This window comes from Mustela putorius, unplaced genomic scaffold (assembly GCF_011764305.1).
Source record: "Mustela putorius furo isolate JIRA1106 unplaced genomic scaffold, ASM1176430v1.1 tig00000196_pilon_pilon_pilon, whole genome shotgun sequence".
Classification (NCBI taxonomy): Eukaryota; Metazoa; Chordata; class Mammalia; order Carnivora; family Mustelidae; genus Mustela; species Mustela putorius.
The window spans coordinates 12,277,642-12,305,226 of NW_025421310.1; the positions used below are offsets into that span (position 1 = coordinate 12,277,642).

The window sequence follows — 27,585 nt, forward strand, 5'->3', positions numbered from 1 at the left end:
TTTCCAGATGCAAATGAAGACTCTGAGGCAGACAGAGGGTGGGGCTGTGCTCATTGGTCAGAGAGAGAAAGGGCAGAGCACAGCAGAGAGGCTGAGGGTCTCCCCAGGGCCATGGGGTGTTGCAATTGTCTGATGCGCTCAGGTTTTAATATTAGAATCCCGCGGGCTGGTCTTCAAAGGTTAAGCCAACACTGTTCCTAGAACAAGGCCCCCCAGGCCATGACGCACTTGCTGTCCTTTCTGTAGACCCCCGACTGGGGTCGGCGGGAGCCTTTCCCGCTGCTCCGGTCCCGCGGGGGCCACGCTCACGCCACAGCTCTCCCTCCCTCCTCTGCAGCGCGCATTGGTCGCCTGCATCTTTCGCTTTTCTCTTTCACCTGAGCCGTGGAATTTGCCAGCATCAAGGTTCACGGCGTCTCCCTCCGGTTCTTAGGCATGCGGCTGTGTGGGGAAGGAGGGGCGAGTGAGACCTGCTGCAGACCCACAGCGGGAAGGGCCCTGGGCACCGCGGCAGACGTGGGCCCATCCCAACCCCCTGCTCCATTCTCGAAGCGGATCGTGCGGACGGACGACACGCAGGTCTCCCCCATCTGAGGAAAAGCAGGGCCTGTGAGGACAGACTTGCGTGTGGGGGGGATCAGGGTCCTCTGCCTGGGAGCTGAAGGCCCCGCTGTCCCCATGGGCCCCGGGGCGCCTTGGATCAGCAGATGGGACGCGAGCCTGGGCGGGGGAGGACCAATGAGGGGCAGCAGGAGGCTCGAAGGGCAGAGGCCACCTAGGAGACTTTATTCGCATGTTCACACTCCTCTCCGTGCCAGGCCAGCCCAACCAGAGCACTGAGCCCAGGCTGCGGTTCGGGCAGGAGTCCCCGAGCCTCGTGGGGGTGACAGGGTGGCAGGTAGGGCTCCTGGCCCCACTCACACGTGCTGCCTCCTGTGGCGCAGCACCTCTGTGGGCGTGAACAGAAAGTCCTTCTGGCAGGCCTCGCAGTGGTAGGGCCTCTGCAGGGCAGACGTCTTCTGGACGGGTTCGGGGGCGGCTTCCTCTGCCCCTACAAGACAAGTAGGCTGTCGGGGGTGGGAGTCACCCCTGCATGTTCCCACCCCACCCTCCAAGTCCCAGGCACCCGGAGGACTCAGGCCACCTCCCAGTCTCTGGGGCCTCTGGTTCCACCTCCTCAGGGAAGCCTTCCTTGATTAACACACACACACACACACACACACACACACACACACACAGGCAAGTCTCTACTCTGTGTGTCTCGTTGTGTCTGTCTCTGTCACCCCCTGGGACACAAAGACAGGAAGAGCACATCCTGGCACGGGGACCATGGGGTCCCACTGCCACCTCCCAGACCAGCCCCGGCTGCTGTGGTGGGGTCTGCCTGCTGTGGCAACCCCTGGGTGACAAAGGGACAGGGTGGCTGAGCCAAAGACAGCAGCCGGACAGAGAAAAGAACGAGAGACACAGCAACAGACAGAAACCGAGGCAGACAGAGTCAGCCTCACATGGAGCCCAGAGAGACAGACACAAAAGAATGAGAAAGAGGCGATGTTCCGGGCCCGCCCGTCCCTGGTTCCCGGTCTCTGTGACAAAACCCGATGTGGCACCAACTAGAGCCCGAGGGCTGAGGGTCCTCAGTCCCCAGACGGGGAGCGGATGAAGGCCCAGCCTCGCAGTAAAGCCGCACAGGAGGTGCGGGTGGACACAGCTGCCCCGGCCTCCCCCACATCCCTACCTGGCGGGCCGTCCTGCGGGGCCTCGGGGCACGTGTTTTCGTGGGCGATGCGCTCCAAGGGCGTCAGGGGCAGGTGCAGGCCGCAGTGGGGGCAGGTCCAAAAGGTGCGGAGACAGTCACTGTACAGGTCCGTGTCACTCTGGGGCAGGAAGTCTGCGTCAGGATGTAGCCCCCTGCCTGCGACCTGTGCTAGCACCCCTCGGAGCTGGCAGGCCCCATGCCAAAACCACCTCCTGCCCTAAGCTGGGATGTGGCTAGTCACGGGGAGGCCGGGACTCCCTCTGTTTAGGGTCAGGGGTGGGGTGATGGGCCGAGGTGGGGTCCATGCTTACCTCAAGGCAGTTGTAGGTGAGAAAGTCAGCGACTGCGTAGCCCCCTTTGGTGGGGTGGGGGGAGAGGGTAGAGCTGCCAAAGAGACCCGGGAGACTGGGGACAGCGGTGATGGTCTGGGGTCCCACATATAGGTTCTGGACTTCCAGCCCTGTGAGCCGCCGGAGGCTGTAGGGAACCTGGGGAAGGAGAGACAGACTCAAGGAAACATTGTTAGGGCACCTGGATCCAGCTATGCCTGAAATTGGACCCAGGACAGGGCCAACTGCTCAAATCAGTCACAGCACAGTCTCAGCCACTGGCTATAAGAGGCTGGTCTAGCATCCATGCCGGTGCCCCTTTTCTGCTCCCTGTCACCTGTGGGACAACAACCCAACCCACCATCACCCAGCACGCTGGTCCATCCCCCCTGCCCTGGTTCCCCGGGCCTGCAGCTCTGGGAAGCCACCCTGGTGCACACCCTTCTCTCTACTCCATCTGCATGCAGACCGGGGAGCAATTCCCAGCTGCCCACTTACAAGGTGGGGAACGGACCTCACACCTGCCCCGCCCAGTTCTTCCCTGCGCCCTCTGTGAACAGACTGCTTCTTACAGCTTCCCTCTCTGGCCTGCACACCCTTCACCCCTCGTGAGAGCACCTCACACAGCATGTGCAGTGGTGCTCAATAAATGCACACAGAACTGCGCGGGTTGGGGGAAGGGGCCCCGCAAGGGCTAATGGCCTGGCCTCTGCCGCTGGGTGCCTGGGGTCAAATGCAAACCCCAAAGCATGACCAGGGAAGGAGGGGGAAGACAGGCCTTCCGGCCTCTGAATGTGGGCACAGCCATGCAGGCAGCACGGACCTCAGATGCCACGAACCGCAGCAGGTCCCGGCTCAGGTCTGCCACCTCCCTGCGGTCCCCCGGAGCCGCCGCGTCCTCCCCTTCGTCCACCTCTGGCCGCTGCCTCTGGGCCTGATGGGCCAGCTGCCGGTCCAGGATGCTTTCCCATTGGGTCCGGAGCCGCACAGAAGCTGCCAGAAGCCGGAGCGCGCTCTCACTGTCCGCAAGCTGGAGCTCCAGCCAGCCGTCAGCCACCACGCGCGAGCAGTCGCCGTTGGTGTCTAGGGACCGGCTGAAGAGCAGGAGGGACTGGAAGGGAGGGGACGAGAGGCAGACGGTGGGGTGGGGTGGGGTGCGGGGCAGGACACCAGCTTCGAGAGACCCTGTCCACCCCTCATTCCCCCCACTTGTCCATTCACCCGCACCCCCCACCACACCCCCCCGCGTGCCAGGCCCCTTCCCGCCTTGGCTGCAAGCGAGCGTCCCTGCCCCCCCAAGCACGGACACTGTACTTGGACAAACAGACCAACCAAAGTCAAAGCGTAAACTGCACTACATTCTAGGAAGTCCGGGTCCTCATCCAGTCTCGCCAGTGGCGGTGACCTCGCAGATGCCTCTGTCAAAGCCGCCTCAGACAGGGTCCCTCCCATGTGAACAGTCACTATTTATGCTTTCCCCCTAGCCTCGCTCCTCTGTAGCGCGGGAAGGGAGGGCGGGCCTCGGCGCGCAGGGTGGTGTGCAGAACTCAGGAGGCGGGGCAGCTAACGCTGGCAGGACTCTCCCTTCTCGGCTACAGACATACACACCAACCTATCCACAGCCCACACGTGGCCCCGGCCCCCACCCTCTCCTGCCAGGACGACTACAGTCGCCTCCTCGCTGGGGTCCTGATACTGCCCTGCATCAGACCCTGTTCCAACCCTACTCAAACCCTCCCAGGAGATGGGGAGACGCCCCAGCCTCTCGGACCTCCTCTCTCTGACCCTAGCTCCAGCCACTTTCCCCTTCACTACCTCTGGTCCAGCTGTTCCCTGCGTACAGTGGGCATGCATGTGCCTCAGGGCCTTTGCACTTGCTGTTCCAAGACACTCTTCTCCCTAAGTATCCTGGTGGCTCCTTCCTTCGTTCCACTGCACCTTCTCAGCGAGGCCCACACTGATCGCCTTCCTATTACAGCCTGTTCCCTACCCTCACCCCACCCTAACCCCTTTACCCTATTCTTTTCATTTTCCCCAAGTCCTCCTAACCCGCTAGCATGTCTGTCATTACTGCCATCCTCCCCAGCTGCATGTGACCCCTGCGCCAGCAGGGACCAGGGCTGGTCTTACTGCCTGCTGGGCTGTTGGTGCCTAGGCCAATCCCCGGCACCCAGCAGGCGCTCAGCCAAGCGCTTACTGGATGAATACTCGAAGGCAGAGACAGCAGCAAGTGGGGGAAAGCGGCTCTTCCGCCCAGCCTGGCCTCCTGCCCCAGGGACATGGTCAGGCTGCGTGGCAGCTGGGACACACCTGCAGAGCAGGGACGCGGACACAGTTCACCAGGTAGGGCTTGTTGGTCTCCAGCAGCGAGACGAAGATGAGGAGCTGGTGCTTGCTGCTCACCTTGTCCTTGTCATCTGCAATGGTCCGGATGGCGGCTCAGGGCCCCCCCGCCACCCGATCTCCTGCCCACAGCAGCCCCCGCTGGTCTGTCCCCCCAGGGCCATTTCCATGCGGTAGGAAATACTGCTGATTTCACCAGGCATCACAGCAGCAAAAACACCAGACCTTGTTTTACGCTTCTCAGTGACAGGCCTGGGACCAGATCCCAGCAAAAAGGAGCAAAACGTAAGGTGACAGAAACCACAAACAAGGTGGCAGGAAGCTGGGCGAGGCTACCGAGGGCTCGTCCCATTCTTCCCCAGGAAGGGGTCTGGGACTTTTCAAAATGAAAAAATAAAGGAGGAAAACAATGTAACAAGAAGAGAGCAGACTGTCTAGAAATTTACAGCTGTTAAAAGATTTGAGGGGAAGGTTTCAAATTCTACCCTCACTGTTTTTAAAATTATAAACCTCAGGGGCACCTGGGTGGCTCAGTGGGTTAAAGCCTCTGCCTTCGGCTCAGGTCATGATCCCAGGGTCCTGGGGTCAAGCCCCGCATCGGGCTCTCTGCTCAGCAGGAAGCCTGCTTCCCTTCCTCCCTCTGCCTGCCTCTCTGCCTACTTGTAATCTCTGTCAAAATCTTTAAAAAAATAAAATAAAATTACAAACCTTACCTTTTGGAGTTAATGTTCACATTTTACCGTGGTTACTTTGTTTATAAACAAGGACAGAGAGCAGCTGTCCCAGAACTCACACAGGGGGCACCCTGACCAGGCCCCTGCCTGGCCCAGCGCTTGGATGCTGCGTTCCAGGCCCCAGCAGCCAGGAGGGGCGCCCTGGGGCAGGACCAAGCTCGGCACTCATAGAGCCCCTGGGACAGGTCCTCTCTACTTGCTAAAAGCTCTGGCCTGGGGTGTGGCCACAGCGCCTCACTAGTCACCATGGGGAGGATGGGGCTCAGCGTGGGAGTGAGTCCCCAAGAGGTCTGGCTCTTGGGACCCCAACACCCCAACACCAGCCGGGTCCCGGGTCCCAGCTGACAGGTCCCATATCAGCAAAGTATGGGCGGGAGCCAGGAGGCAAGCCCCGACGGTGAGGGGCCCCCTGACGTTATTGTCCCCCCACCTCTCACTCCCCTCCCAAGGGGGTTTTCTCTCCCTGCCTAGACTCCCAGTACCTCGGCCGGCTTCGCCACCCCTGGCCGCCTGCTCCTGCGTGTGCAGTACCTCCGGGCTGTTGGCAAAGATGCAGGTGGGGTGCAGCACGGTCCCCTGCTTGGACTGCGTGTGGAAGATCTGCAGAGTTAGATGCCAAGTGACAGAGGCCCTCAGACCTACTCCTCCGCTGCCCACAATCCTTTTCCTCCACTCTCTCGGCCAGATTCCCCAGCCACGTCTCCGCTCAGGAGTCCCCTCCTCCAGGAAGCCTTCCCTGACACCCCCACCCCTGCCCCGGTGCACTGGAGCCCCATGAGGGCAGGGCCAGGACTGTTCCTGTGTCCTTAGCACTGAGCACGGCCAAGAAGGTATGCCGAGGGGCAAAGCGCCCAGAGGAGGCCCACCTGGTCCGAGTCCTTGCGGCTGCTGTTGAACGGGTCCGGGACGGCGAGCTGAGGGTAGAGGCCCCGGCCCAGCACCAGCTTGAGCAGTGCCATCTGGTCCCGTGTCAGGTCTTGGGCCGAGCTGGTGGCTGCCTGTAGCTGATCCAGGCTGTGCCGCAGCTGAAACTTCACATCCTGCGAGGGGAAGGTGGGGGTAAGGCAGGTTCCTGGGGGGCCAGCCCGGTACCCGAGGGGCTGACACTAGGACCGCAGGGAGCCACAGAGTACGGGGGTCAGGTCCTGTCTGTGCCCCCTGACCCCCGGCACCCACCTGGATGTCCACGCCATCACCAGCCCCCCGGTCCTCGTCGCTGGAGCCGCCGTCCACGCCCTCCTGCAGCCGCAGCACCTTGCGCCGCCGCCCCCCGCCCTCCTCATGCTGGCGTTTCAGACGGTACAGCTCCCGGCGCTCCCGGCGCTCCTGCAGCCGGCGCGAGCTGTCGCCTGGTGTCGCGGCCTGTGCCCGGGCCAGCAGCCCGTGGTCCTCCAACAGCTCCTGGGGATAGGCGGAGCCCGGGTGAGGGACACAGGGCAGGCTGAGTCTGGGGCTCCGGTCCTGGGCCTGCCACTCGCCGGCCCCTCCATTTCAGAGGACTTGGGATATCGTGTGCGACACAGAGAGAGGAGCCCCGGCCTTTCACCACCCTCTCGGACTCTGCAAGCCAACCAAAGCCAAAGCAAGGCCCTGGAAAGCCGGAGATGCCGAGAACAGTCCGAGCATCTGCGGTCCCCGACGGGGGTGGGGATGGGGGGCATCTCCTAAAATTGCACAATAGGCCATGGTCGGGTGACCGCCCCCTCTGGGCCCCAGTGTGGCCATGCACAACCACGGGCAGCCATGCCACTGGGGACTTACCCTGTTCTAAAGGCACTTTCGTCTATTAACTTTTTTTTTTAGATTTTATTTATTTATTTGACAGAGAGATCACAAGCAGGCAGAGAGGCAGGCAGAGAGGAGGGGAGGCAGGCTCCCCGCTGAGCAGAGAGCCCGATGTGGGGCCCAATCCCAGGACCCTGAGATCATGACCCGAGTGGAAGGCAAAGGCTTAACCCACTGAGCCACCCAAGTGCCTCTCGTCTATTAACTCATTTAATCCTCACAGGATGGCACAGAGGCCAAGGCCCAGGGCCGTGCAGGAACTTGCCCAGGGCCGCACTGCTAGCAAATGACAGAGCTGGGACTTGCCACTGGGACATCCGCTCAGATCTGGTGTGCCAGCTGCTGCCCCCTGCTGCCTCCCAGAGCTCAGCACCCTGCTCCAGATGGCAAGGTTCTTTGTGAGGATATAGCATGAGACCATTGACCCTGTCCACTTCTCCAGAAAGCCCTCCTGGATTTCCACCCATGACTCACCCAGGCCACCCCACATCTGAGTGTCTAATGGCTGTGGAGGTGGGTATAGGGTGGGACACCGACTGCTCCATCAGAGAAAGAAAGGGGTGGGTGCCCCCGCACTAGCTCTCCCACCCCCACCTGGCCCCCTCACCGGTCCTGAGCCTCACCTTGAACTGGCGCCGCAGGTTGGCCATCTCGTACAGCCGGTGCTCCTCTACACCCCGGCGGCGGCACCACTTGCGTGAGTTTCTGCTCCGCTCAGATTTCACCTGGGTGGGGGACCGGACGCCAGGGGGTCAGGGCCTGGTCGGTTAGAGAAGGGTGTAGGGGCTGACCCAGCACCCAGACACCCCCAGCCGCCCCCAGAATGGGCCCAAACAGCAGTCCCTGGAAAAGGAGGCAGGAACACACGTGTTCTCCTTCTTCTCCCAAGTTTCAGTGTCACTGCTTCCTCCTACAGGAAGCCTTCCAGACTACACTGGGTCAGACATCCCCTCTGGGCACACCCAGCCCCTTGGACTGCCATCACAGCCCATTCTGGGAGGTCACAGCCCAGGGACAGGTCTGCCTCCCTGCACAGGACTGTGTGACCCTGGAGGGCAGGGCCGAGGGCCTTCAGTCAGTCACCACCAGGTCCCTGGGACTGCCTGGCCAGAGCATGTGCTGGATACTAAGTGCCATCCTAGGAGCGTTGGCCCTTCCTCTGGGCGGCAGTGGTCTTACTCAGTGCTTTGGAAACACTCCCCTCCCCTCGACACTGGGCCCCAGCACCTGCTGGTCCCATGGCCACGGAAGCAGATGTTGGAGACAGGGACCTTCTAGTCCGCAGAGGGCTCAGGGTCCTCGCTGGGGTAGCGGGCCTCCTCTGGTCCCACTCGCAATGTCACAGACAGGAGCCCTACCGCTGGCCTCACCTGCACCCAGGCGTTGAAGACGTTGAAGAGCGTGAAGGGGTCCCCGTGGTCACTCTCCAGGGGCCGCCGTGCCGCCGCACACTCTGGGTGGCTCTGGGCACTGCGGGTGAAGGGTGACTGAACGCTGAGGGCAGCCGCGATGGTGAGCACGGGCTCCGCCAGGTGGAACATGCAGCCCAGGATCAGCATCTTCCCTGGCGGGTCAGGGAGATGCTGAGCTGAGCCTCTTGGTGACTGGGACCGCCGCCCTCCCCGCCCTCCCACTCCCAGCCGGCCCCCCACCCCTTCCACCTTATCCACAAAGGGCCCTGGGAGCCACAATGACAGAATCGAGCCCACACTCTGCCTCCCAGGCATGCAAGCTTGGGCAAAGCCTCAGTTTCCCATCTGTAGGTTGGGGGGTGACCACAGTCTTGGCCCCTGAGGCACCAGGTGGGCACGGTCGGAGGGCTGGTCCCAGCATTGCCCCTGCCTGCCTGGCTCCCTGCTCTACACCCGGCGCCCCCTCCTGGCTTGGCTCTCCTTCCCCGCACGCCCCCCTTCCTCTATAAGGAAACTCCACTGGAGCCCTGACGGCTTGGCCTGCCTGACACACCACAGACTCCTGTGCCTCTGGACAGGTCCTCTCCTGCACTTTGCGTACAAGGTGGAGGCGGCGGACGCAGGGGCCGATGGAGGTGGGGAGGGGAGGAGCAGAAGGGAAGACAGGGAGACATCAAAGCAGCAGGTCCCTGGTCTGGACCCCCAGGCCCTCGCCTGTCTGTCCTGTGGTCAGCAGCCTGCGTAACACGTTTCTGACTCATCCTTACCAGTCCCTTTGGCCGCCTCTCTGGAAAGTTCCTGTTACACATCTAACCTTATAAAATAAAACATGGCAAGAAAATGAGGCTGTCCCAGGGCTCTCTAGCTCTGTCCTTTGGGCAAGTCCCTCCCTCTTCCTGCGCCTCTGTTTCACCGTCAGTGAAATGAGCCAACAGCCGCATCTGGCTGCCGGGAGAACGAACCGGGCTTCACCGGGGAAGCATCCGGCGCCCCACCTGGCACAGGGGAGGCAGGACTGAGCCATCTGGGCCTGGAACCTCCTGGCACTGAGTCAGCTGTGCCGCCTGCCCTGTGAGGCTTAGGGACCGACAGTGTCCGCCCGGCTGCGAGTGCCTCCCAGCTCTGCCCAGCACGTGACCCTGGGCAAGTGACAGCCTTTCTCAGAGGCTGCAGTGAGTCACTCCCCTGTCACACCAGGTCCAGCCCAGGGCCTGTTGCCCACCTGCTCTGGACCCTGGGGTGCAGGTCCTTGTCTCTGGCCAAGCTTCAACTTTCTCACCTATACAGAAGGGGTGACCAAATGCCCTTCCGTCACCAGATGAGAGTGAAATGATACAAGGCACACAAAGCCTTTCACTGACACACAGCGAAGGCCCACAGAACGTTCTTTTTCACTTCGGATCAGATTCCCCTGGCTCTAGCCCTGTGTCCTTCTAAAGCAAACAGAACCATCTTCATAACCATGAGAGGCCCTTGGGGTCGGTGGTTCCCAGTCTCCTGTCCCCCCTGAAGCTCCGGCTGGTGCCCTGAGGGGACGTGAATGATGGGAACACGGCCGGATGGTTCTGTGGAGCATCACGCCTGGCCAACAGTGCCACAGCGAGTCCTGCTCGCCCGGGAATATTGGCAGACCACAGAGCGTCCAGCTCGTCACGAGTCACGAGAATCAGAGCAGGACACATGTCGGTCAGTGAGCTTCTCAGAAGGGCCTGGGATGACTCAAGCATGAGCAGGAGGAAGAAGCGGGCTGTGTTGACATCCTTACGACACCAAGGAGGGGCCAGCAGGGCGGAGCTGGGAACAGGGTGTGCGGAGGAGACAGGGGCCTGTTGGTTTACTCCCACACCCCAGTGCCCAGAACCGTCTGGCACAGGGAACTTATGAGTGATCAGACAGGGCCCAGAGAAAGTACAGGCCGGCCTACGAGTCACGCAGGGCATGAATGGTCCCCACGGCCACTCCCAGCGCCCTGGGTGATCGCCCTGGAGGACGTCCTCACCAATCACGACATCCACAGGCAGCTGAGCCAGCAGGGATCCAATGGGGGTAAGGGACTCGGAGCTGTCCAGGGCCCCCTGGTCCCGGAGGTAGAGGATGGCCGTTTCGAGGCTGGCTGGTGGCGGAGGCTCAATGAAAGGGAAGGTTCGCGGGTCCCCCATGCTCATGCTTTTCATCTGGAATGACAATTGAGCCCCCCAGGAATGGGGGACACGGGAGCTACTGTGCAGCACTGGCCGGGGGCTCACAGATCACAAACTCATGCTACCTTAAATCTCCCAATGTCAAGGCCACTGTACAGAGGCAGGGGAGAAGGGCTACTGGCTGTCTGTCCAGCACCTCTTCTCCCAGACCAAGGACAGCAGCAGAAGTCCTTAGTCATTCCTAAGCCAGACCACCCCACACAATGGATGCACATCCTTGTGAAATCCTCTCTTTGGCTCGGTAGTTTGAGGCGGGCCGGCCTCCCTCCCTGCCGCCCGGAAGGATGCCCTGTGCTCATGAAAAAACCTTTACGTTAGAAGCTCTGGGTGTGGGACAAAGGCCAGATTTTTTTTATTTCAGCTCTCGAGGTGATTCCAGTGAGTGGCTGCGGCCGGAGGTCCCCTCTCTGAGCTACTCAGCCAAGGCCACGGCCCCAGGCAGTTCCAAGTCAACCAGGAGACACCAGTGACCTAGTGCTGCTGACGAGCCGGGGTGGGAGATCGGCCAGGGGCCTTCAGGGAAAGGTTCCCGGGGCCTTAAAAATGAGGCCTTGAGGGGTGGCAGTTTCGTCTGCCTCTGGATGGTAGCGAGGGAGGTGGTGACGCCATGGCTGCTGAGCCAGGTGGCACGTACGGGCCAGCATTGAAGCCTGACAGCCTCAGACAGAAACCTGCTGGGACACCTGCGGCAACTTAAATCACCTCTCTGTGCAACTGGTTCCTTATCCAGAAATTGGAATAAGACTACCTGCCCCCTAGTATTTGTGGGGATCCAAACAGTTCTAGACACACAACACCAAGAAGGGCGCTTGGCCCACAGGGAATGTGAGATAAGCGCACCGCCACTGCCTCCACTGCTACGCTTGGCAGAGCTGATGACGGATGGAAGACAGAAAAGGCTAGAACAAGGGGCACCTGGGTGGCTCAGTAGGTTGAGCTCTGCCTTCGGCTCAGGTCATGATCCCAGGGTCCTGGGAGTCCCGCATCGAGCTCCTTGCTCGGCAGGGAGCCTGCTTCCTCCTCTCTCTCTCTCTGCCTACTTGTGATCTCTGCTGTCAAATTTTTTTTAAAAAGGCTAGAACAAGCCTGAGCCCTAGAGGACATCACCGACCCACTTCAATAACCAAGCCTTCCGCTACCCTGTCTGCAGACCGTGCCTCACCTAAAACGGCCCATCGTCCAGATCGGGCAGGCCGCACGGGTCAGGAATGCACAAAGAGGATCCCAAGTGGCATTTTTGAAAAAACAAAATCTGACAGAAACCCTCGGGGTGTACCACCTGCAGGCAGGGGGCTGGTTTGTGCCCCGAGCCACTCCGCCCACCCCAGAGGAGGCTGCTGCTGTGGAAAGCCCCTCCCCACCCCCCTTGGCCATCCTCTGCCCAGGCAGAGCCCAGGGCCACACTCTCCATGGGGAGGGGTGAGCCCTGGAGTGAGCGCTAATGGGGCAGGGTGAGTGTGGGGGCCCTGGCCCTCACGCCCTCCACGCTCCTCCGCAGGCTGCACCAGGAAGGGGCCTGGGTCCCCCCATGAAAGAAACTGCCCAGCACCCTGAGGACTAAGGTCTGTGTGTCGGCCACTCCGTGAGGGGGCCCACGCGGCCCTGCAGCCCAACCGCAGCAAAGCTGCCTGGGAGCCAGGACCAGACTGTCCCGAGAAGTCCCAGTTTCAAGAGCCGCTTTGGGGTGGACTGGCTGTCACCGCTGAAAGCATTCCAATGGGGGCCCAAGCCTGGGGACCCGGGGACAACCCTGCCCTTGCCAGGAGAGCGGACGTTTGGAAGCGCAGCGCTCCCCTGCCCCGCCCACCCGCATGGCACGGAGGGTCCCGCGGGAGGCCTCACCTGCAGCACCAGCGCGTCCAGCGCTACCCTCCGAATCTCCGGGACGGGGTAGGGGGCGAAGGCGTCATAGTCAGACTCAGCATAGAGCCGGAAGCAGACGCCGGGACCTGTGCGGCCGGCCCGGCCCTTGCGCTGCTCGGCACTGGCCTGACTGATCCAGAACTCCTGCAGCCGGTGTAGCTTGGCCTGCGGGTCGTAGCCCATCTCCTTCACCTTCCCTGCGCGGGGACAGGACAGCCGGTGCAGTAGCCGCAGGGCCCCCACCTCGGGCTCGGCCCCTGCCGCCTCCGCTGCCTCCTCTATCCCAGTAACACGGCCCTGACCCTGACATCTTGACTCAGCCTTTTGCTCTTCATTCACAGGTCTTGGATTTGCATATTCAGAAGCCAGGTTATCTAACCATTCTTATTAGGGACCTGCTGTATGCCAGGCTCTGTATGGGGCTCAGCTGTAAACACTGTCCCCAGCCTCATGGGGCTGAACAGAACAGAGGTCATCAACGCTAAGACCAGCTCTGGCCACTTTCATTGCCTCTGAAAATGGGACGCACCTCAGAAGCAATGACAAATCCATATTTCATGGCCAGCATTTACAAATTTCGATGGTGCGTAAAATTATGGGATTTTTATCACAGCGATCCCCAGATTCGGTAAGGTCACTGCTAACACCGAGGGCTCTCTCTGAGCGGGGTACCACCCAAAATACCCAGGGGAATGTATTCACTCACTGAAGCCTTCCAGCCCGAGGGAGGCTCTGCTATTACTGTTGCTTTACAAATGAGCGAACAGACACACACAGTCTCAGGGACGCCACCTCGCTCACACAGCCAGGCTGGCCCCAGCGTCTCCCAACCGCTACGCTACACTGACTTCCCAGAGAACCGTCTAGCTGGGAAGACAGAAAAGAAATAGACCAACAGATATAAAATATAACGCCCATACTCTGAGGAACAATGGGTCTCGTAAGGGAAGCTACAGCGGGAAGAGGAAGGGGAAATCACCAAAGCGGACAAGCTGAGCCTCTCTGATGGGGACACGTTTATGCAGGCCCTGAAATGAGATGAGGGGGTGAGCCTTGTGGATATCTGGAAAAAGACGGCTCTTGGCAGGGATACCAGTAAGTGCAAAGGCCCTGAGGCAGGAGCAAGTTTGGAATGTCTGACAAGATGCTGGCACTGCTCCACAGCCCTAAAAACCACCTACTCTCTGCTTTGGTCTGGAGTCCCTCACTGCATTTACACATCTCCAGACCCCACACTTCTCTCTAGCAACTGAGGGGTGGCAGGGAGCAGCCCTTACCAGAATCGACAACAAAGCGGATCCCATCAATGGTGACAGAAGTCTCAGCGATGTTGGTGGAGAGGATGCATTTCCGAACTCCAGGGGGGGCCACATCGAATACCTGGGGGGGGGGGTGTAGGGAGGAGGTGACATCCGGGACTAACGGACTCCTGCTGACCCATGTCCGGTGGCCTCCCTGACGTGTCCTGGATGGCCCACAGGCATTTCACACTCACCTACAGTAGCTCGAATAGCCTTAGCGCCTCCCACTGAACGCTTTCCTCCTCCTCAAGTTCCCATCTCGGAGATGGCTCATCACACACATGCGCCACAAACCTGGCCTGTCCTGACTCCCCTGCCCCTCCCCACTCCAGCCACACCTGCATGTTTTGAATGTTTCCAAAATTCATTCCATTCTCCCCAAACCCACAGCCCTGTCCTGGTCCAGGCCCTCCCTTCCAGCCCAGGTCCTGCCCCAGCCTCCTTCCTGGCCTCTGGCCTCCCACCCATGATCACACACAGCAGAGGGATCTGCTAAAGGACAAACGGGCGCCACTCCCCACCTTGCTAGAACCCTCCTGTGCCTCCAGGAGCACTCGGGACAAAGCCCAAGCACCACAATGGGTCTTCGAGGCCACGCAGCCTAGGTCTGCCCACCTCTCACTAGCACCCAGCCTGCCTTCCCCATCACAGACCCCAGACGCCCTGCAGGTGGTCTCCCAGGGGCCCCACCTTTCTCTCACCGCAGGCCCTTTGCACAAGCTCTTCTCTTGGGCCCAGGAGACCAACACAGTGGACAAGAGTGGAGGGTCTGCAACTAGGCCTGGGGGCCAGATCCAGTCTCCTGTCTGTTTTTGTGAATCCAGTTTTAACCCAGCACAGCCTCACCTGTGTCGGTCTGCACCTGCCTTCCTACTGTGAATGGAATAGTTGTGCTAGATGTGAAATGGCTCACAAAACCCACAACTCTGGGGCCACCTGAGTGACCCAGCTGGTTTAGTTTCTGACTTTAGTTCAGGTCATGATCTTGAGGTCCTGGGATCAAGCCCTACATCAGGTCCCCCTCTGAACGGGGAGTCTGCTTCTCCCCCTCCTTCTGCCCCTCCCCCCTGCTTACGCTCTGTGTCTCTCTCTCTCAAATAAACAAAAGAACAAACCTACGACTTTGTGCTCCCTGGCCCTTTACAGGAAGTTGGTAACCTCTGGTTAACAGCGTGGGCTCTGGTGCCAAACTACCATATTCCAAAGCCTGGCTCAGCTACTTATGTGAGCTCGCACAAGTGCCTGACCCACTGTGTCTGTGTCTGTCCTGGGTAACAGCGGCCCCTGGAAGACAAAGCTGCTGGAAGGTCTCAACAAGGCAAGGCGCACACACAGCTGCCCGCTCCGGCCGGCTCCACACACATTTGCCAAGACACCCTTCTCCCTGCCCCCTTCCTAGGCTGGGGCTTTCTAGGGTCTCAGTTTTAAAGTTTCTTCCTCCAGGAAGTCCTCCCTGAATCCACCACAACTGTGCTCTGCTCTCCCGTTTCCAGAACTTTTCTTTTCCATTTGTAAATTATCATGGCTTGCCATCTCCCTCCACAGACCGGCAGCTACTTGAGGGGAAAGACCATATCTTGGCTCCCAGCGTGTCCCAAAGAGCCCCCTTGGCGTGAGGGGAAGCACTGAGGAGGTGGTCTTTTCAATCAATGACTGAGGGTGACCTGAAGGGTCTCCTCCCCAGGGGACTGCAGTGGTCACCCTCCACAAAGGCCTCGATGCAGCCCGCCTCCTGGGATCCACACCCTCACCCAGTATCTTCCCCCTGATCAGAGCAGCCCAGGTCAGCTAACGGGACCCTGCAGACATGACGGCTGGGTTGTCTAAGGCCAGGCCGTGAAAGATGTTGTGGCTTCTACTTGGTTCTCTTGGAGAGAGCCAGCCACCAAGCTGGGATGGCACTCAAACAGCCCACATGGAGGGAAACTGAGGCCCCAGCCAACAGCCTACCACAGAATGAGCCATCTTATAGGAAGGCCCTCCGGCCCCAGGCCAGCCTTCGGATGGAAGCAGCCCCAGCCGACCCCTCAGCTGCACCCCCCCAAGACAGCCTGGGCCAGAGGCACGCCCCCACCCCTCCAAGCCCCTCGCAAATTCCCAACCTGTAGGAGCCATGGGAAAAGAGAACAGTACGCATTCGCCAGCTGCCAGGTTTGGGGGCTCCATTACAAGGCAACAGACAACTGCCAGGATGACCCAAAGGCCTCTCTGCCAGCCCCTCCTGTTCCGGCAGGGCAGCCTCTTGACCCTTCCCAACCCCTGGCTCGCAGACTCCCACCTCCACACCAGAGCTCGAGGCCTCCCGCACCCACACCCTGACGCCCTCCCTCCCTCGGCTACTCCAAGCCCTCCTTGTCCTACAAAGCTCCACTCATGCCCCCTGCTCACCAGGAAGCTCACCTTGGCAATACTCCCTCGACCGCCCACAGCCCCCTCCTCCCTGCCCACCCCACCTGGCCTGGTCACACAGGCCATGCGTGGTACCTTGTCCTGGTCGGCCACGGAGAGGGCGCTATGCAGCGGCAGCACCACCCAGCGCTGGGTGCGGCCGGCGTACGCCTGGGCGGCCTCCAGGACCGAGCTGATCTCCGCCATGCCGCTGAGGAAGACGAGGACATCGCCCCGCTCCTCGGGAGGGTACTTGTTGTCAATGGCCTCCAGCACCCTGAGGAAAGGCCGGGGGTCCAGCTTCTCAGACTTGGACGCTGGTGGCTCGGCTTCCTGTGGCTGGTACACGACCTGCGGGGAGATGGCAGGGGCGTGCCTGTCACCCGAGGCGGGGGCGTCGGGGGGGTGGTGTGTGGCAGACAGTGCAGGGAGATGGCGCAGGCCCATCGAGCAGGTTAATGAGAGGAGAAGGTTCTCAAAGGACAGCATATCAGAGTAACCAGAAGGCTCCTGGGGACGTGTGAGTTTCGCATCTGGCCACTGGCCACATACAGGTATTGATGCGTGAAAACTGGCTGAGCTCCACACACGACACGTGCTCTCTCTCAGGTTAGGAGGGGACCTTCAGCAACCACAGAATTTTAAAGGGTGGGGCCAGGACCAAAAGCCTAGAAAAATCACTTCTCAGACAGCATGCTCCCCCCTTTGTATTTTTTTTACGGCTGCCTGGAAGACAGAAGGATGGGTATTTGGAACCCAAAACCACAGGGACCGATTGGTACGGTTCCTGGTGCTGGGAACTCCGGGGCTCCTACCAACTCCCGCTGCAAGAGGAAGGAGTGGCTTTCAAAACACAGAAAGAACTGAGAGTGGGGACAGACCGGCATGGAGGGCCACTGGGAAGTCACGTGGGAGGGGTCCACGAGTGCCACCCAGGGTGGGAGGGTGGACACATACGGAAGGGGGTGCAAAAGGGGATCCGAAAGAGCAGAGAGAGGCTGTGGGCCCAGGTAGCGTCTGCGAGCAGGATTCCAGGCCCCACTCTGCTGCTCCATGCCTTCCAGCCTCTATCTTACCTCCAGGGGTGAAAATCCCTGGCACAGGGCGCCCACGGCTGTGGTGGGGCCCCCATGAGTTTTCACTCTGCTTTCTGACAAGACCACCACGCTAGCCACAGCAAAGAGGCCCGAGCGAAGGGAGCAAAGTTCAGGGCGAAAGTTTCCAGAGAACCTGAAGACCTGGGAAGGGAGGTCAAGGAGTATGTGGAGTCCGGCCTGGGCAGGACCGCTGTGGGGACAGGGTGAGGTTGTGTGGGGGGGGACAGTGTGTCAAGTGGAGTGGGAGACCCACAGTGGCCCCAGAGACCCAGCCCCTTCCTTCCTGGGCACGCCATCCCCTAGCAAGAGAGAGTACCTTCCAGCCCCCTCACCTCGAAGTGGGGTGGGATGCAGAGAGAATGAGACAGCTGCAAGGTCATGTCCAACTTAAAGACAAAAGGGCCTTTTCCTGGACTGGGGCTCTCTCCCTCTTCCTGAAAGCTTTGACCAGACAGACCTGGTCAGCTACCTAGGACAGCGGTGCTGGGCCAGGGTGGGGGGCACCCCCAGGGGCATTTGGTAACATCAGGAGACATCCTGGGCCATCACTCCTGGGGGAGGAGAACGCTGCTGGCAGCTGGGAGGAGAAGCCAGGTAGGCTGCTGAACAGCCTACAACAGGCAGGGCAGTCCCCACAGAAGAAGAATTATCCAAAAGGTCAAGCGTGTGGAGACTGAGCAGCCCCACCCCCTGAGACAGGAGAAAAGAAGAGCCCAAGTCCCTGAAGGACCACATGCAACAGAGCTGCACACTGGCCTGGACCGGCAGGACTGTTACATAAGAGGAATATAAACTCGTAGCTTTCCAAGGCTGGGTCTCCTCCCCGGGGCACTGAGCACCTGCCCGGCAGAGTGTACACGCTCAGAAAACAGCAGCTTTAAAAGAGAGAGGGCGAGCGAGACCGCCTTTCACGGAAAGATGGGAATCTGAGCCGGAGGGAAGGGACAGGTCCGGGCTGGCCAGAGAGCGGGTGGGAGGACTGGAAGATGTGGGGGCAGCACTGACCGTGATGGGGAACAGCCTCCCGGGCACCTGTACCACCGGGGCATTGCCGAAGTAGCTGGAGAAGAGTGAGATGTTGATGGTGGCTGACATGAGGATGACCTTGAGGTCCGGCCGCTGGGGCAGCAGGCGCCGGAGGACGCCCAGGAGGAAGTCGTTGTGGAGGTGACGTTCGTGGACTTCATCCACTATGAGGACCTGGTACTGGGGCAGGCTGGGCTCCCGCTGGATCTGCCGCAGGAGCAGCCCCACTGTCAGGAACACGATCTTGGTGGCCGCTGTCCGCGTGCTCTCAAAGCGGATCTGGTAGCCAACCTGAGATGGGGAGGGGGTGGGAGTCAGGGGAGGCACCTGGACCTCAGCGCCAGCCCTCACCCGCCCACACTGAACATTGAAGCAAACGTCCCCACTCCCCGGCCCCCTCAGACTCGGGAGTACAACAGGTGTGGACCCCATCTCTGCCGCTTAGTGCTGCTGACTCTGGGCGAGCACTTCCATACCCCCAGAGACATTTTCACCCCTAAATGCTGGGAGAAGGGGCACCTGGGTGGCTCAATGGGTTAAACCTCTGCCTTCAGCTCGGGTCATGATTCCACGGTCCTGGGATCGAGCCCCGCATCGGACTCCCTGCTCAGCGGGGAGCCTGCTTCCCCCTCTCTCTGCCTGCTTGTGATCTCTCTCTGTCTCTGTCTTTCTCTCACTCTGTTAAATAAATAAATAAAATATTAAATGCTGGGAGAATGGGACATGTTCATGCACATAAAGTGTCTGGCACAGAGCCTGGTGTCTATGCTAATTAATGATCATGGAGATAGTCCACCTTTCTTTGAGTCCCTACTCTAACCACTGAAATGGGCGCCCCCCGCTAATTTCATCCTCACAGCCACCGTGAAAAGAACCACTACTCTCACCTCACCGATGGGGAAACTGAGGTCACTCATCCAAGGCAAAACACAGTTCAAAAGTGGTACTGGGAGGAAATGATCTCTTTTTAAAAAATTTTATTGATTTGAGAGAGACAGAAAGCACAGTGGGGAGGGGCAAAGGGAGAAGGAGAGAGAGAATCCCAAGCAGCCCCAGATGGAATTCGATCCCACAACCGAAACCAAGAAGAGTCAAGATACTTGACCAGCTGCGCTATCCAGGCGCCCTGTGAGAAAATGATCTTAACCCCTACTTCACGTCACACACACATCAATTCCTGACAAATTATAATTTTTTTTTGTAAAGATTTTATTTATTTAATAGAGGTCACAGGTAGGCAGAGAGGCAGGCAGAGAGAGAGGAAGGGAAGCAGTCTCCCTGCGGAGCAGAGAGCCCAATACGGGGCTCGATCCCAGGACCCTGGAATCACAACCTGAACCAAAGGCAGAGGCTTTTAACCCACTGAGCCACCCAGACGCCCGGACAAATTATAATTTTAAAGGTAAATATCTTTAGGAAAAAACACAGGATGCATTTATGTCAAGGTAGGGAGATACTCCTTAAACAGAACCCAGAGTGCCAACCACAGAAAGAAAAATGACAGACTGGAACATACTTAAATAAAGAAACACTGTCATCAAAAGAAGCCTTTAGAAAATGGAAGACAGGGGCACCTGGGTGGCTCAGTGGGTTAAAGCCTCTGCCTTCGGCTCAGGTCATGATCCCAGGGTCCAGGGATCGAGCCCCGCATCAGGCTCTCTGCTCAGCAGGGAGCCTGCTTCCTCCTTTCTCTGCCTGCTTCTGATCTCTGTCTGTCAAATAAATAAATAAAATCTTTAAAAAAAAAAAAAAGAGGGGGCGCCTGGGTGGCTCAGTGGGTTAAGCCGCTGCCTTCGGTTCAGGTCATGATCTCAGGGTCCTGGGATCAAGCCCCACATCGGGCTCTCTGCTCAGCAGGTAGCCTGCTTCCCTTCCTCTCTCTCTGCCTGCCTCTCTACCTACTTGTGATCTCTCACTGTCAAATAAATAAATAAAAATATTTAAAAAAAAAAAAAAGAAAAAAGAAAATGGAAGACAGCTCACAGAGACAACATCTGCCATACAGAAATCCTACAAAGGACCTATTTCGCTCATCTTTAGACCCCAAATGTCAAGAAAAAAAAGACAACACAAAAGACAAACCGGGAAAAAGACCTGAACAGACACTTGGGAAAAAAGGATTTCCAGTTGGCCAACAAACGCGTTCAACCCTCAGTTGTCAGACTAATGCAAATGAAAACGTGCTACTGCGACCCACCCACCCAGAAAAGCCAGAACAAGAAAGAGTAACTGTAACAGGGCCAGCTGGGAGTGTGGATGGGTGCGGCCACTTCGCAAAGCATTTTGGCAGCATCTGCTGAAGCCAGACGTCCCTGCAGATCTGATGAGCTGGCAGGCACCTTCCTGGCTACATCCCCGATAGAAATATGTACCGACAAACACCTAATGGCATGTTCTAGAATGCTGACCGCAGCACCCGCACATAAGAGCCGGAAACTGGAAATGCCCCGAGTTCCTGTCAATAGCGGAAGGGACGGATACCTTGTGGTGTCTTCACAGGGGACACTGAACAGCAGCGACAGAGAACTGTGCACCCACACGCTCTACCGCAGACAAGACTCACAAGATTGGTACCGAGCGACAGAGGCCGGGCACCAAAGAGAACACACGTTTTGATTCCACTTATAAAAAGTAAATAAAAGAGGCAAAGTTGATCTGTGGGATTTCCTCTTTAACTCAGTTATCATGACGTAAGACAATAATGTATCACTCAGAACAGTGACCACTCTTGGGGGCTCAGGGCAGTAACTGGGGCAGGGTGGTGGGGGAGACAGAGGGTTTCTGGAGTGTTTACATAAATGAACTCAATTTGTGAAAATTCACTGAGCTACATAAGATACGCACATTCTTCTGTTTAGGGTATTAGAATTTCAATAACGATTCATAAGTGGTAGAGCCTGGATTAGAACCCTCGAAACCATTAGTAAAGAAGTATCCTCACTCTCTTTCTTACGGCTGCTAAAAACCAAATGATCCCTGGGACATTTCCAATTTTTTGCTGTTAAAAATATTACATGAGGGGGGCCTGGGTGGCTCGGGGGTTAAGCCTCTGCCTTCGGCTCAGGTCATGATCTCAGGGTCCTGGGATCAAGTCCCGCATCGGGCTCTCTGCTCAGTGGGGAGCCTGCTTCCCCTGACCTCCTGCCTGCCTCTCTGCCTACTTGTGATCTCTCTCTCTCTCAAATAAATAAATAAAATCTTTAAAAAAAAAAAAAAGAAGAAGTTACATGGGAGGTGGGGGGCACCTGGGTGGCTCAGTTGGTTAAGTGTCCCATTCTTGATTTGGCTCAGGTCATGATCTCAGGATCACGCCCCACATCGGTCTCTGCGTGCAGCCTGCTTGAGAGTCTCTTTCTCTCCTGCTCTCCATGCTCCCAAGCTCTCAAAAATAAAATTTAAAGAAAGGGTTATGGGTAATGCTAGTGCCTTTCGCACTGGAACCACACTGGGGCCAATCTGCAGATCGAGCTCTAGAAGAATCCTTGCTAAGTGAAAAGGTAAGTGGTCTGGTAACCTTCACTGGTACTATGATAAGGGCAACAACCTAGGCTCGAGGTCGTGCTGGGAAACCCAGAAAGCCGACGTGGCCCACTCACCTGTGAGCCGTACTGACTAAGGCTCTCGAAGCTGACACGCTTGGCCAGGGAGATGCAGGCGATCCGCCGGGGCTGGGTGCATGCCACGTGACTGAAGCCAGCGGCCAGCAGGTACTGGGGCACCTGGGTGGACTTGCCACAGCCCGTGTCCCCGGCCACGACCACCACCTGGTGCTCCTTCAGCGTCTGCAGGACGCGGTTCCCGTACTGGGCGATGGGAAGCGCCGCCCGCTCCCGCTGCAGTTTGGCCAACCGGCTGAACGCCTGCTTCTGGCCGAAGTCCAGGTAGTGCAGCAGGGCTCGGCGAAACTCGGCCACTCTCTCCGGGGGCTGCCTGGCTAGCCCCCGGGAGTCCCGGGTGTCGGGGCCCAGAATCGAGAGGTTGATGCGGTAGCGTGGGTCGTAAGTGCAAGGTAGGTCAGCCAGGGCTGGGATGCTGTGCTGGGGACGCGCTGGGGCTTTCTCCCCCTTACTGGTGGCCTTGAGATTCTGGAATCTCTGCAAGCGTTCAAAGAAAGCCCAGAACTTCTGGCACTCCTCCGAACCCTGACGTATATAATCCTCGTCACGGAAAAAGGCATCCTCGAAAATGCGTCGTGTCTCTGGACAATTCCAGTCCCATTTCTCGAGGGCCTCCTCCTCGCTGGGATCCCAGAGTCGGCCTCTGTGATCCCTGCCCTCCTTTGTTCTGGGAGGAGGCATGCTGTGGTTATCACAGCTCTGGCCTAAAGTCGCAGGGAGAGAACCACTCCTTCTTCAAAGAGACAATCTCCCTCCTCATTGATGGTCCAGGATGACCACGGGCAATGACAAAGGTGCCCAGGGACTGGCTCAAGCTGGTGATACCCAGGGCCCCTCACGACTCCTGCAGTGATTTCTGGGACAGATGCCAGTCCATCCTGGGTTTTCAGGTCGGGAACACCTGGAGGAGAGAAGCCACTCATTCGTTTTTAGAAACATTTCCTGAAAGCCTACTGTTTTGTAGGCACTGGACTAGGCCACCCTGAGCCTTCTTATGTGGTCGTGGTCACAGGCAAGAGACAGACAATCCTGTGATGGGACTGTGGGAACCCACAGGAGCTGCCTGACCATGCTTGGTAATCTAGAAAAGGATGCTCAGAGATGTCTGACCTGAAACCTGAAGAAGGCGGGTCACAGGGACAATCAACAGCAGAACCTTGCCATGAGACAGTAACACAAGAGGGGTGTGGCACAAAGAAAAGAGTAAGGCAAGGGTTTCTGGGGTCTCTGAGCTTCAGGACGCCTAGGAACGCTTTGAAATCAAGTGCACAATTTTGCAAGTGTCAGATTATCCTCCGTCCTTGCTTGCCTGGCACATCCCTTCCTTTTCTGGTAACAGTACCCACTGGCTCCCCTGCCCTGTGAACAGCAGCCCTTCCTGGATTCCACCCAGTTCTGCTGGTCTTGAAGTCAGGAAACCCCTGATTGGGCAAGTGACAAAGGCCTGGCTAATCATGTTCCCCAACTCCTCCTCCTTCAACCAGTGATTGGTGCGAGAAGTGGAAACATGACCCACAGGGGGCCAATCACGGCCTTTCTCTGGAATTTACACTAGGTTGCCAGGACAGAAAAGCCCTTATGGTACCTACTGTGGTCACAGGGATGACGTATAAACCTGGAGCTGTCCGTAGTAGCTCATGAACCTGAATCTTTCCTAGAAATTTAGCCTAGAGAAAAGCCTGCCCTTGGACACAGGGAAGGACGTGCCAGGACAACCACTGAGCAACTACAAGGAGAGAAGTGGAAGAGAGAGGGAAGAAGCTTGGTTTGGTCCACTCCGACCCTCATGTCCCAGTAACACAAGAAAATACCCTCTTGGGCAAAGTTGGTTTTCTCTCAGCTGCCTAAGTCCGAACTAATCATATGAGAGCATAGCCTCGTAGCTACAATTTTCTGGAGTGAAGCACCTCACTCAGATTCTTAAAGTTTATAACCTTAAGAGGGTTCAGAGCCTTCCTTGGTATAGGTCTTGGAGTCAGGCAGATCTGGGTTTGAATCTCTGAATCTTCATCATTTGTTAGATGTGTGGCCACCTGCAAATTAAAAATGGGAATAGTATCTACTTCCAAACACTGCAAGGCTTAGCACCTAGCCTGGCACAGAGGAGCTAAACAGTAACCAGAATTCAAGTCCACTCTTCCTCCCGGTGATGACTAACATGCGGAAATCAGTGAGAGAAACCAAAGCATATAGCCTGGAAAATTACACTCAAAAGGCCACCATTTGGGGCTCCTGGGTAGCTCATTTGGTTTAAGCGACCGACTCTTGATTTTGGCTCAGGTCATGATCTCAGGGTCATGGGATCAAGCCCCACACCAGGCTCTATGATCAGCGGGGTGTCTGCTTGAAATCCTCTCTCTAGAATAAATCTTAAAAACAAAAAAGGCCACAATTCACCTTTTTCTGAAATGAGCAATGATTTCACCTACTCTCCCTTCAGTCTCTCGGTGCCACCCGGAACAGATTTCAGAGATTCGATCTCTGCAGTCCCAGGGGGATCTCGGGCCATCCTTGGGAGTTTATTAGAGACAGAAAGGGGGTTCCTGCTGATGAAGAACCTGTGAGCCAGCGGAGTGGTTTCCCACAGGAGCAGCAGCCCATGATTATCATTTTCCAGCAAACACCTGGGCTGGATGATGCTAGAGTGGCTTCATAGGGAACTCCTGTTGCAGGGGAGGCAGCAAGAGGAAAAAGCCTTCGAAGGCTGTTGATACTGAGCCTGGGATCCCGAGAAAAGGATCTCGAATGAAACAAAGAGCATTCCTCCCAGCTGCAAGCTGCCTATGAGCATGTGGGCCCAACTGGGCAAGTACCATGGTTCTCAAAGAGTCTCTTCTTGTAGGCAACCATGTAGATTTCCTGGGTCCCCTCCGTCCTCTGTCACAGTGTCTGTGACTATCTCTGGGTCTTGTGGCTGTCCGTCCTCATGTCTCAGCCTGTCTTTTTCAGCTCACCGTGCTCAGCCCTCTTTCCTTTCAGAGACTGGTCCTGTCTCTCCTCATTTCTCTTATCTTCAGGTCTGATGGTCTCTCCAACAAGCCTTCTCCACCTGACCCTCTTCACTCCTCGTTGGTAATCCATCTGACTTCCTCATTTGCTTGTTCAGTCGTCTTTTTCGGACGCTCCATTTTTGTCTCTCTCCAATTCCCAGTCTGTTACCACCTCTCCCACCACTGTGACCATTCATCTCCATTTCTCCACCTAACATTTTGTCTCCCAGTTCTGCTGCTTTGAAGCTAACAGAGCTCCCCATGGATCAGGTGCTATTCTACATCACACACGTATATCTGTGTGCACAACTACATACATACACACATCTACACTTTCCTCGTGTTAAAAAGGGGCACCTGGGTGGTATAGCCAGTTAAGCGTCTCTTGGTTTCAATTAAGGTCATGATCTGAGGGTCGTGAAATCAAGCTCCACGTTACTGGAGGCTCTCTCTTTCCCTCTCCCTCTGCCCTTGTCCCCTTCTCTAAAATAAATAAATCTTTTTTTCCCCTAATATTTTATTTACTTATTTTACAGAGAGAGATCACAACCAGGCAGAGAGGCAGGCAGAGAGAGAGGGGGAAAGCAGGCTCCCCACCAAGCAGGGAACCCGATGCAGGGCTCGATCCCAGGACCCTGGAACCATGACCCAAGCCGAAGGCAGAGGCTTAACCCACTGAGCCACCCAGGAGCCCCTAAAATAAATAAACCTTTAAAAAAAAAAAAAGGTGCTATTATCACTCCTTGCCGTTGAGCGAACGACAGGTTAAGTACACAGTGCGACAAGGAATTCAAATCTAGGGAGTCAGGCTCCCATTTATTCTTCTTCATCTTAGCGGGAGTCTCCGTGGTCTGGCTTTATCTCCCCATTTTTAAACTTGACACTGTCTTTTCAGTTCTCTTTGCTCTCCAGGCTTACCAAATGCACTCGCTCTCCCGAGCCCCATGTCTCCACACTCGGACGGCTCTCTTCATCGGTCTGCCCAAATCACCCAGCTCCCATCCATCTCATTCACTTCCCACATCCGGCTTCCTCTCCAAGTCTCTTTCCTTGGGGGCTCTTCCCCTTTCTCAGTCCCCCCATCAGCTTTTGCCAGGTTCTCCCTATGCCACTGCATCCGTCTCTGTGCATCTGTCAGTCTCCATTAACGAAGAGAAATCTCACTAAGATGGAGCTAGGAGGCTGGAAGGATGAGAGCTCTATGAGGAAACCACCTGAGGTCAGTACAGGAACTGTCAATTAGAGGCTCCAAAAGAACTACCAGCAGGAAAGAATCATCGATTACAGGTGGCAACAGGGAAGGAGGTACAGCCGCATCTCCTACAAGAAAAGGACCACCCCACAACTCGGCCAGGGAGAAACCATCAACACCCTGAACTCTTGAGCTCTTCCAACAGACTTTCCATTCAAAACAACCCCTCCCAACTTCCTCCTCTTTCTCCATAAAATTATCTTCTCTTTTATTGGACTCGCCAATGATTTTTGCTGTAGCTGGCTTGTCCCAGACTGCAAGTCGCGGTTATCCCCCAAGTAAACCCATATTGGCTGGTAAAGTAACATTCTAAGGTCAAAGACAGTCTTGTTCCTCCGTTTGTCTACTTCTGTTCGGTGGCTTGCCCCCCACCCCCCAAGTTCACGGTGCGACCCCATTTCTCTGCAGCCTCTGGGAGGCGCCCTCGGGGGACCCCATTAGCTCCCTGCCCCCCATCGCCACAGTATGCGGCTTCCGTCCTCTCTCTGCCTCCTCGTCTCTCGGTCCCTCAGCTTCTCCAAGCTTCTTTTCGTGACTCCCATTCCTGCCAGTCTCGAGCTTCTGTGTCGCCCAGGTGTTCTCGGGGCGCTCAGGCTCAATCTCCGTCCGCTTCTCCCGGGTCCCTTGTCTCCTCCAACGCACGTCCTCATGGTGGGACTTCCCTTCTCACCCCTAGGCTCGCTCCCAGCTACCCAACCCGGCCCGACACCCGCCATCGCCGCCACCACGGCCCAGCTCAGCCGCCCCGCCCCTCACCTCACTAGCCGCCGGGATCACTCCAACTTCCGGTCCCCAGCGCCCCTCGCGCGCGCGAAGCCGGTTCTGCGCCTGCGCACGCCACCCTCACGGCCAGGCCCCACCCCGCTGCAAGCGAAGGAGCCTGGGCGCTACGGCCAAAACCCATTCTGCGCCTGCGCACAACATGCTTCAGCTCTTCCTCTCTTCAAGCTGAGCCATGGATGACGCTGCGCCCTCTAGAGGTCGACTGTAGCGCTGCAGCGGAGACTTGCAAGCGCCTCCCCTCTGCCCCTCCACCGCCCCCAATGCACCGCGCGCGCTCTGCGCTCCCCCAAACTTTCTTTGCACTGGATCGTCCCCACGCCAGAGAGAAAGCTGGCCAGAACCATATTAAACACTAGGGCTATTAAAGTGCTCCTGTGATTCATTCACTATAATCCATAATTATGATTCAGCTCAACTCCCCAGCCTCATGAAGGCAGGGGCCGCTCTCGTCTTGGAGGTCCCGTGCTGTCCAGCGTCCACCACTAGGATCAGAGAGTTAGTCAATGTTTGTTGAATGCATGATTAAACAAATGAGAAATTAGAGTCCTCTCTAGTCCTAGGCACTCCAGTCATTGTGGGTCTGAGCCTCAGTTTCCATATTTACAACATGAAGTTAATATCTGCTTTTCAAGATCGTTGGGGAAAGTAAGCGAAAAATGTGCACATAAGGTACATAAATTGCTTTTTCACTACTGTGCACCGTAG

General features: G+C 57.4%; 1 protein-coding gene across 7 annotated transcripts; it reads right to left on the minus strand.

Annotated features, from left to right (window-relative positions):
- Window positions 1-57: 57 nt before the first annotated feature.
- On the minus strand, window positions 58-26,947 carry DHX34 (DExH-box helicase 34). Of its 7 annotated transcripts, none has more exons than XM_013064090.2 (19): window positions 26,854-26,877; window positions 23,790-23,888; window positions 21,835-22,756; window positions 18,218-18,529; window positions 16,212-16,466; window positions 13,704-13,806; window positions 12,406-12,623; window positions 10,362-10,536; window positions 8,321-8,514; window positions 7,574-7,675; window positions 6,342-6,566; window positions 6,032-6,205; window positions 5,648-5,765; window positions 4,399-4,505; window positions 2,912-3,199; window positions 2,071-2,247; window positions 1,739-1,877; window positions 922-1,051; window positions 58-441 (listed from the first exon to the last, which is right to left on the minus strand). In XM_013064090.2, the coding sequence occupies exons 3-19, from the start codon at window positions 22,534-22,536 to the stop codon at window positions 408-410; spliced, it is 3,453 nt and encodes a 1,150-aa protein (XP_012919544.1). In that variant the 5' UTR covers window positions 22,537-22,756; window positions 23,790-23,888; window positions 26,854-26,877; the 3' UTR covers window positions 58-407. The 7 variants fall into 7 exon arrangements, with proteins under 7 accessions (XP_012919544.1, XP_044933041.1, XP_012919545.1 ...); XM_045077106.1 differs by lacking the exon at window positions 26,854-26,877 and adding an exon at window positions 24,253-25,353; XM_013064091.2 differs by lacking the exon at window positions 23,790-23,888 and having other exon boundaries at window positions 5,648-5,750; window positions 26,854-26,947.
- Between the last annotated feature and the right edge of the window lie 638 nt (window positions 26,948-27,585).

Coding starts and splice junctions, on each gene's coding strand:
- DHX34 (XM_004767485.3), bottom strand. CDS start 22,536: ATGCCTCCTCCCAGAACAAAGGAGGGCAGGGATCACAGAGGCCGACTC. Junction 6,206..6,341: donor GTGATGGCGTGGACATCCAG/GTGGGTGCCGGG, acceptor TTCCCCTCGCAG/GATGTGAAGTTTCAGCTGCG. Junction 4,506..5,647: donor GGGTGGCGAAGCCGGCCGAG/GTACTGGGAGTC, acceptor GGACCATTGCAG/ATGACAAGGACAAGGTGAGC.